The sequence below is a fragment of the Carassius auratus genome, chromosome 45 (genome assembly GCF_003368295.1).
Source record: "Carassius auratus strain Wakin chromosome 45, ASM336829v1, whole genome shotgun sequence".
NCBI classification, from domain to species: domain Eukaryota; kingdom Metazoa; phylum Chordata; class Actinopteri; order Cypriniformes; family Cyprinidae; genus Carassius; species Carassius auratus.
The window spans coordinates 10,975,441-10,985,988 of NC_039287.1; the positions used below are offsets into that span (position 1 = coordinate 10,975,441).

Genomic DNA, 10,548 nt, shown 5'->3' on the forward strand with positions numbered 1-10,548 from the left:
ACTGAACCTACTGGTAACTTGTTTGCCACGTAGCAATAAAAAAATATACGAAAAACCTTGATTATTCTGGTTAGTCACATTGTACTGCTATTATTTTGAACAATACTGTACATACATACATACAAAGATAAACTAGTTAACTAGATAAAAAATAGTTAAAACTTGGTTAAATAGTTATTAATATATTATTTGTTATATTCGTATTACTTAGTAATTATTCATAAATTCACAACATCAATTTTTTATTTTACTGTCTCATCACTCAAATCATATTATTATTGGTATTGATATTATTATATAAACAATAATATTTTATGCATATTATTATTATTATTATTATTACATGAAGAAATAAAACTAATTTAAAACTAATAAATACATTCTTCTTCTTCTTAATAATAATAATAATAATAATAATAATAATAATATCAAAGAAAAAACTAGATGAACTAGTCCTCACTAACTGACTAATATGTCTTGACTAGATGACCATCTTGTTTTAAACCCTGCCTGTGCTGTCCATTCCACTCCAGCATTTGGATAAAACCTTCATATCTCTCAATCATGCTCTCCTCAGAAAGCCCCTGCCTTGGGCTGATGATTGAAACCAGACTTCAGTGTAGTTCAACCGCCCCCGCATTCTCCCAGCGCTCCAGCACCCAGTCACCTCGGCATGCACCCAACCGCAAACTCCAGGCATGTGGAGGTCAGCGGCACTGACCAGTGTGTGTGTGTGGGAGAGATCGTGAGCAGTGGGCTTCTGAACCGCGGGCTCTGTTTAGCAGCGGTCAGTCTACGATGACACATTGAGGCCCAAACACACAAAAACAGCCTTTTACAGCCAGTGCTGCATAAATATGAACTCAAATACGCTCAGAAACAGAGCAAGAGTCGCGATCTGTTGGAGATCTCGAAGGCTCAATGTGTAACCACGCTATGATTAGCGTAAATGCCACATAATTACCCGTTTCCTGCGGTTAAACACCATTACTGCATAAATGATGTCAATGCCTTCTGTTCAACAATCAATAATCCTGTAGTATGAAAACTCAAACCACACCCAAGTTCCCTCTTTTTCTCCTCTGTGTCTCTCTCTCTCCACCCCTCCCCTCCCCTCCCCTCGATCCAATATGGTCAGCACAGTGGGAAGGAAACCATCATAACTAAAAAACTAGGCCATCCCGTATGAACTTGCGTAGTCGTTTGAAAGCATGTGTGTGAGTGCTTGTGTATGCGTGAGAAATAAAGTCATGAGCAAAACTAGAGACAACAGAGTTTTTGGGTCACCTGACCTCTGACAACAAAAAGCCTGAGAGAATGGAATCAGCCAGTTGCCATGACACCAAAGCACCCAATAATAACCCCCCAACAGTCAAAAGGGGCTAACGTGTGCATGTGAGAGACAGATAGAGAAGGACAGAATGACTCTGTGATGTTTGCTTAGCGTTCCAACACCCTGAAGTGCCTTGAAAAAATGGCTAAACAATAAAGACGGCCCGAGCCCAGTGGGAGAAAGTTTTTATTTATTTTTATTAATATTTACATTAATATATTTATATCTTTGAATTATAATATATTGAGCTTTATATAAATATTTTATTTTATTGAATTATAATATATTGTATTTTATAATTATATTTTCTAACACATTTAAATATGTAAATGCTATGGCAAATAATTTTTCCATTTTTATTAACTATATATAATTTTAAATTAAATAACATATTTTTATTAAAAATATTTTTATATTTATATTTGATATTCATGTTTTATAGTTTATTTATATTTATTTAATATAAATATATTAAAATATTTTATATTTAAATGTATATTTTAAAATACATTCACATTTAATTATAATAAATTTTACATTTTACATTCACATTTTCTTAAATATGTAGATAGGTAATGCTATGACTTGTGAAAACTTTCCCCATGTTTTTAAAATAATTTTATAAAATATTTTAAATAAAAAAATGTAACTATTTATATACTACATTTGTTGTTCATAATCTGTATTATATAATATTTTATATTATATTAATATTTACCTAAAATAGATTTATTTTACTCTTTTTTTAACACTGCTGTTTTAAAAAATGCTAAAAACAGAAAACCTATGTGTGGTGGGGCCTGCAAAAATCTTGGCAGGACGAGTACAAATCTGATCTACTGGCCCGACTGGGCCATGAGAAAAAAATTCTTCTAGTTGATCCCTGCTTAAGCTTTGCCAAAACTACAATCCAGCTCCATGAGCAGCCAAAGATAACCATCACAACACAGTTTTGTGTCTGATGTCATTCTTTACTCTTGGAAAACACAGCTTGTTTGTTAGAGCAAAGCACACTAAAAATATCTGTGGAAAGGGCTGATGTCACACTGGATGGGTTCCACACCTCCCCCAGCGACACCGAATCTGGAGACCGGCTGACTAAAGAAACATTGTGGTGCTGAAACTGAGATTTTTACAGTGATTTAACGCAACATTAACAGGTGCACATCCCCACAGACACTAATGAGAGAGCACTAGATCTCATGGTCCACAGTAATCCTGGTATGTCTGGTGAAGTACTCTCAAATTTATATTGAACTATAACATCCAAAGGTCTTTTTTCTGTCATTCCCAGGTTTACCATCAAAGGAATACTCCTTTCTTTCTTCTCTCTTTCTTTTGTTTCTCACATGCATCAGCTCTCTCACATATGCATGATCTGATCAATGCTCTTAGGGTCTATGTCTTGCCAGATTGATTTAGGCTAATGAAGTCCATGTGGCCAAATCCTACAGGGAGAGAGAGCGAGAGAGCGATTGTCAAGCCCAGAGGTTTGACTGTATGCAGATCAGAGCTGACGCTTTAGAGAGGTCACGTTTTACTCTCATCCGTTCTACTTTACCTCTTTAACACAGACTACCTCTCCACACGGCCATTAAATAAGCATGTCCCGCCCTCTTGCTTGCATTTAAAGAATTGTGAAGATTCTTTATTAAAGGGACAGCTCACTCAAAAATGAAAACTGTCCTAAATCAATATGACTTCATGGCTTTCACTCTCTTGTCTTTTTGACAACATATTATTTTGTGTTCCACAGGAAATGAAAGACACAGGAGTTTGGAACGACATGAGGGTGAGTAAATGCTTTCATTTTTCATTTTTGGGTGAACTATAGCTTTAAATTGAGACCGAAAGCAAAGTCGTTGGTGATGTGATCTTTAAAACCTATGACAGCAAAGGCCAAACTGGGTGACTCGCTCTGTCACTCAAGTAAATGGGCAAATTAGGACTGAACTGACTGAACTAAGTACAGAACAATCCATTCTCGCAAATCTTCCTCTCACCCGGGGTTTTGAGGTTTCTTTTTTGTTTAATTAAAAATGTCAGCTCATTATCACATGTATACGGACACAACAAAGAGTTACGGGGCCTGAACAAATAAGACAATAGCGTGCTTGGTAATCTTTAGACAGCTCATTAGGTACTTCATATTAAATTTAAAAACACTGAAGGGACAAAGCACCAGGAGCGTGTGTCCACCCCCCAAATCTACCTCTCTCTTTCTCTCTCTCAGTGTTTATTTTTCACCCTTGCTCTCTGCATTCCCGTAACCGTTCTTTAATTCCACCTCAGTCAGCCCATTGAGGGGCAGTGACCCGCATGCTGATGACCTCACAGCCGTGTTCTGATTGGTCAATCTCAGAGACCAACAGCCCTCACATGGGCCGGACAAAAAAGCCACTCTGTCTCTGTCACTCTCTCCCTCCCTCGGTGTTGACTCATTATTGTTTTTCGGCTCTTTAACTTGTTCACAAAAACAGACAGAGTTGAAAGTTGGGTTTCGTTCGCTCTGGTCGGAAGCAATCAAAAACAAACACCGCCTTCCGGCACGGTGCGTGCAATACGCCAATCACCTCTCACCTACTGCATCTTCCTCTGATCATTTGCTCTCTCCTTTTTAAAACAGATCAAACGAGGTGAAAAAACAGGTTCCTGTGAACACAAGGAGGACACGGAGAGAGAGAAAGAGAGAGAGGAATTTGTGGAGTGCACATTCTCAGTGGTTAAGAGGCTTGAGTAAGGTATTTCATGGGAAAAATGTTTACCAAATGACTCCTCTAGTAAAACAAGTTTGTCTTAAAACTTCAAAGCAGTATCTCTGTTCAGAATAGATGGAAGAATTATATGAAGAAAAGAAAAACAGATGAAAGCTGGAGAAGAGGATTAAAAATAATGGTTTACTGGCATGTAGGGCTGTGGATACCATGAATATCCATGATATGTTTCAGATGGTTTTGCTGGCAATATAAAACCAAGCAACTTGAATAACACAATGATTTAAACATGCATTTTGTTTGGCCATTGGGTTTCTGAAAAAGGACTAAAGTAGACAAACTTCTTGATATGAATGTTTTAGATTTAAACTTTAAAGACTACCACTCACATTAGGTCTAAAAAGTCAGTAAAAAATTAAGAAACGTTTATTGATCAAGGACACAATAAAACTATTGCAAATATTTACATTTAAATGAAAGACTATTTATCAACTTTTTTCATCGATAATAATAACAACAAAAACATTTTTATGACCGAAGAAACAAAATGAGCATATTAGATTGATTTCTGAAGGATCATGTGCTGACAATTCAGCAGTAACAGGTATAAATTATAAAATAATTGCAGTAGAAAACAGTTATTTAAAATGATTACTGTTTTCCCATCAAAATAAATTAGCCTTTGTGATCATAAGGCCCAAACTTGTGAATGGCAGTGCATTAAAAAAAACAGAATAAAATAAAAACTTTTATATAATTGCATGTAAATTAATGTAAATATTGCTGTTTAGTTTGAATGTTTAAGAAATAAGATGGAAAAACCTGCTTTGATTTTGTTAAACTAAATGTTTACTGTATTTTATTACTTACATTACACATTTTAAATGGCTTTTGTCATGTACAAATTTTGAAATATAATAATAAATAATAATAAAATTTACTTTGTATCTACATCTTCCAGACCCACAGGAAGGAATTAAAATCTTTTAGAGCAGCAAAGCCTGCATAAGCACATTCTTTGGGTAGGAATCACCGAGTGGGCTCAGTGAAACAACACTAAGTGTACATACCTCTGTCCCACTAAAAAAAGAAAAGGAGGGACCGAGGGGGAGAGAGAGTGAAAGAGAGGCTGCAGGGGAGAAGAGAAAGTCTTCAGCCCTAAGTCATTTGCCTAAAAAGGATGCGATGAATGAATGTCAGAGACACAAAACATCCACCTCATGTTTAACAAGAGACTCCTCTCCTCGGTCAGGAGGGGGAGATGGAGAAAGAGTGAAGGGGGAGGGAGGATGATGATGGGAAGCACATTTTTGAGTCCTTTGGCAAAAAGCACTGTGCGTAACGGAGTTCACATTGACTTGCTAACCATACAGGCTGAAATGGTAATGAAACGAGAGCCGCTTTTGTGTTTGTGTGGCCAATGCGATACAGCTCACCTTTCCACTGAAAAGGACATAGGAAGTGAATCAGTGAGTCAACTGTCAAACGGTCTTTGTAAGCGCGATACAACTCGGCTATCAGCAGTTCCTGACACACACACACACACACTCACTTGGGAAATTCCTATCAGGGTGTGATATGTCGACTCTCAGTGTGAATTTTAAAGTAAGTGTTATCACTTTTATTGTAATTGTCACAGGTTTGTGTGCGTGTGTTTGTGTCCCAAAGTTCGCAAATAGACCTCAAGAGGCACAAAGCTACAGCTTGCGACCGTCTGTTCGTATTCCACGACTCACTCTTCCTCAGTAATCCATGAATAAGTCAACGATATGGAAATGTAAAAATATGTAGCTTGTTAGAAGTTGAGTAACACTTTTAGACAAGAAAAAGAATAACTCCGAGGCTCCTTGGGACAAAAATATTTTGCTTTGTGACGCACAACCAAAAAATATTCCACAGAAACAGCAAAAAAAGCAGTTTTGGTTTCAGTCTAAATAGAATTTGAGGGTTGAAATCAGCGTGTCTCTGATGGCATGTTTTGACACACCGTGGATAATCTTCAACAGGTAAACATGTCAGCACTGTGGACGCATTTCAGTGTGACCACAAATGATGCTACAAGTGTAAAATAGTTTATTGGAGTAAAAGAAAATACTTTAAAGTCTTCCTACTAAAACTTTTAACTTTATTTCAATGTATTACTTGTTATTTCTTTGTGATTATTTGGGAAATTTACTATAAGTTTCAGAGTAAAAATTGTTTCCCCACCACCATTTTTTTTTTTTTTTTATGTAACATTTGTTGGGCTGAAATACCAGGAGACGGCTTTATTCAAAACAACTTAACTATTTATTTTTTGTTGCATCTCTAATTTAGTTATAACATTTCGACTGAATCACAAGCCATGGGCCTTTATCTACTGGAAATGTAAAACATATAGTTATGTTCTTTTAACGGAGTTGTAATTAGACGCGACGCACAGATGTCATAAGGCCTCCAAAGTTTACAAGCGCAGCACAAACATGGCCCCTGCCCGATTGACAGAATGTATTGCGATGGCTGACAGGGATCTGTGCCATCGATTGACTGTATGGATACGGGCCGGTCTAATCAATGCTATTGATCACAACAAGGGGTATCAAGCACGGTGGGGTAGGTGATTCAGCCCCTCTAATATTTCACACTGTGACCCTTCAAAACATAGACCACCAAAACACTGAGCTCTTCTCCTCCTCCTGCTTCTTTCTTTCTGTCACACACATATCCCCCTTTATAAACACCCCCTGCTAAAGCAACCCTAACACTTAACCCCCTCCCCCCATCTCGTTCTTTCACATAGAGCACACCCTTCCCCCATCCTCCCTTCTCTTTCTCTTTCTGTTTCTCTTCCCAACAGAATCAGGATTGAAACCGAAGGCTGGCGAGGGAGCGCTTTGCCGCACCAGTTCACTTGGCGTTCATTAGGAGAATAAATGCAAACATCTCTGTTTACCTTTGAGCAGAACTTGTCCCTCGGTGATGACGTCGGCGGTCATGACGTTGTACTCGTTCTCGGTGAAACCCGGCTGACATGGCATCGCTCCCGTGCCCTGGACTGCCACCTGCCAAGAACACAAAAGCACCAGACGAATAAATCCCCCGATTAATGGTGATTAATAAACAGCACGGGCCAACCTACACCACAGCATGAGCCAAATATCCAGAATCCCGAGAGGAATCGATGGACATAACGATCACGCTCTTTCACCATAAACAGAGGAAATGAGGCAGAACTCTGCTCAAGAAAAGCACCGTGATGAGACTTTCTAGAGCCGCCGAGTCCATTGATCACGCTCCAAATGAACTCTTTGAATTACCAATGCGATTGTATTTTTCACCGATTACGCGCTAATTTGCAGCAGATCAGCAAAATTAAATAAGGCTCATTGCATGACGATTTACTGCGTTGCTCTATTTCTCCTCATTCAAGGATAGCAGGGGATATCTCTTTCACCTCCTCCCCCTCCGGCACTTGGCCATCTGTTATTTTGAGGTAGGTGTAATTAGACTGATGAGGTCAGGAGGGCGAGACGTTAGAAAAGCAGAGATGACCAGGCTACACACACTCTACCTTGAACGGCATGGTCTGGTGGAGCACTTATCACATAAAAACACAAACACACAGTCACACAGCTGGCGAAAGCACTCCGGCGACAAGTCATAAACCCCTCCTTTAGGGTTTACGTTTAAAACAGGCATGCACACCTATCAGTTAACGCTCAGGACAAAGCCTTATTCATTACTGAATCTTGACTTGTCTAATTAGAAAAAGAAACAAGCAGCTTTGAATCATTCAGTCTTAATAGCATGAACAGCATCTGATATGACACCCAAAGTCAGGGTCTCAGTGATGCCAAATAGGTGAATTTGGTTTTTAAAAGAGGCTTGAGAAGATCAAAGATGACGTCCAGTGTGAAACAGCCTCTTTGTGTTGGAATAAGATCAGAGGCTTGAAGAAGACGGCTGGCTGTGTTTGTTAATGGCCCCATGGTCAATTTATCAAACATGTTAATTTACTTGTTAGCTCAGTGGATGCTGACTTAATGTCCTACACACAACGACCCATCCAACATTTGCATTTGTGCTAAAAAATGTCATAATCAACCATGAGCTGATCGAGTTTTTGATGTCGTCATCCTTAGCTGCCTTGCTGATGATATATCTGCAGAACGACTATATAAATCTGGCACTACAGGGGTGTGTTTGAAAATTTGACTTTAAACTGTCCTGTCAGCAATTGCTTAGCAATATGCTGCCTCTGCACATCCACACAGAGCGAATGATTCTAGATGGAGCTGCACCAGCGGCCCTGCTGACATGAAGAATCAGAGGCAGCAGACGCTATTAAACCAATGGTGATCATATAAAGACACTGTCACTATAGCTTTATAATGCCTGGGATAAATGACAATGAGATTTGAGTTCAGAAGTTACAATTAAACCTATTTAAAAATGTGCAGTGATTATTCTTTGTGAACAGGTCACTTCAAAGAATCTTAAAAAATAATAATAACTTGGCTTTTGACATCACGGTGTTGGTTATTACGTGCTCTAAACTTTATATTAATTAAGTTTTTACTAATACGTCTGTTAATTACACGTGTTTCAGTTCAGTTTGTTGCGGTGATGATGTAGTTTATCTCTTGGATGACAACGTTTCTCTTTAAAACAACGCTATTTTTTTAAGCAACTGCGAATTGTATCTTATGTGAATTGTTCTTAAATCTAGTGTTGAACATATTTCCAGTGCGTTTAATTTTTGACAGGCTCGTTACGAATCGGAAGATTCTCGGTTCAATGAATCAGTGAGTTGTTGGCTCGAGAACAGCAAGAACCAATTCGCTCAAAGAACCGGTTCAAATGATTCGACTCAACATAATGACTCGTTTAACAATTTGACATCGCTATCAAACAGCAGCGGGTTTTTAAACATGTGGAACCGTTAAATCACATACAAACAGTTGTAAAATACGACATTAATGTTACACTTTAAAAACATGCCGCAATAAGACATTTACGAGGCCAGGACTTCCAACTTCTGCCTACTGCAGACAACAAAAACAATAAAAAATCTTGAAACCCGAGCCAAATGGCCGATGGCCAAATGTTAACTTTATTGACATGCAGATTTCACACGTTTGCTTCCATCATAACATTACAATTTGCTCACAATTCCTTATCTGGGGTTGATGGAAACATAACATGACTGCTCCCTGCGTTCAAAATGCATAAGATTCAAATCTTATTCCTACTGTACTCTGCATTTTCAGATTTCAGAGGGAGACCTGACAGCACGATTCATTTCTCCGATCGCTGATTCGGGTCAGAGCGATTTGTCATATTTGGGTTACGCACAGAGCCGTTATTCACCGTGAGATTTCGCATTTGCACATCTAAAAGAGACAGAGTCAGCGGAAGAGGACACCTCAATGGGCTGTTCATTAACTGATTATCGTTACATTTATCTCATCAGTCGGAAAGGGACCATTGTGACCTAATCACTTCCCCGAAGGCAACTTTTTTATCTCGTGCCAAAAGAAGCGAGAGCGCGTTTGAAACCCCGCATTCATCTGCGACTGGCTCCGGTTCAGCACGGGACGGTTTAAACGGGGCTGCCAGTACACTCTAACGGCTACACAATACAAAACCATCGCACACTGAGTCCAAACCTCCTGTGAATACTTCTGAAGCAAGAATAATAAAAATAAAGACTCTGTAGAATTGCATAGGAAGCAAATTAGATGCGACATGAAGTCTTTAACCCATTCGAGACAAACCGAAGATCTCATAATGCTGAATTTGATCTAGACACTATCGCCCTATTTAAATATACTAACGTTACCACTTAGCAAAATCGTTTATTTGTATTGTGACCAATAAACGCACACCAATAATTCCTCCGCAGTTTACAAACACCGCAGAATATAAATAACAGCAAATACGCCAAAGCCCAAACATAAAGCAGCGTCGCTACAACGCGCAGCTCGTGCCCGCGCGCACATCGCTTTTCGGACCCTCAATGTTACCTGCAGAGCGGCGAGAAGCCCCAGCATCACGCCTCCCGAATGGTACATCGTTTAAATTCCGTCCTTTGTGAAGACACCGATAGAGCTGGCCGTTTACCGCTGTGTTATAATGTTCCGTGATGTAGCGGCGGCATGTAGCAACAGAATCTCCCCTCCTTCTCTCTCTGGCACTGATCCGTGCTGCTCTCGCTCTGGTACTGAGGCTCCGCTCGCTCGCGCACTTCAACGGCAGAGCAGCGCTCTCAGCAGCGCCCTCTAGCCGCGCTCAGTGGTTCTGCGCCGGAGAGGGGGCTCCTTTCCTTATGTCACCCTTCCAGACTCCGGAAGTCTCCCTCCAAGTAGGGCAGCGAAGAAGACAAGACCCCGCCTTCTTTGCTACAACAAAAGAAAGAGCTTCTTTCTTTAACCCCACCCAGCCCCTTAATAACCACTAATGTCTCATGCTGGTGGGCTACATCTCGTGTTAGTAGACCTCATGCAAGGGATGATGCAGAGT

At 39.5% G+C, this 10,548-nt stretch overlaps 1 protein-coding gene across 1 annotated transcript in view; it reads right to left on the reverse strand.

Annotated features, from left to right (window-relative positions):
• The window catches only part of LOC113063266 (cadherin-2), a 46,906-nt gene extending 36,806 nt beyond the window's left edge, over nucleotides 1–10,100 (reverse strand). Inside the window, exons 1-2 of the mRNA XM_026233523.1 lie at nucleotides 10,053–10,100; nucleotides 6,980–7,088 (exon numbers count right to left, since the gene is read on the reverse strand). Coding sequence (XP_026089308.1) covers nucleotides 6,980–7,088; nucleotides 10,053–10,100 — 157 coding nt within the window. The remainder of the gene's footprint in view (nucleotides 1–6,979; nucleotides 7,089–10,052) is intronic.
• Between the last annotated feature and the right edge of the window lie 448 nt (nucleotides 10,101–10,548).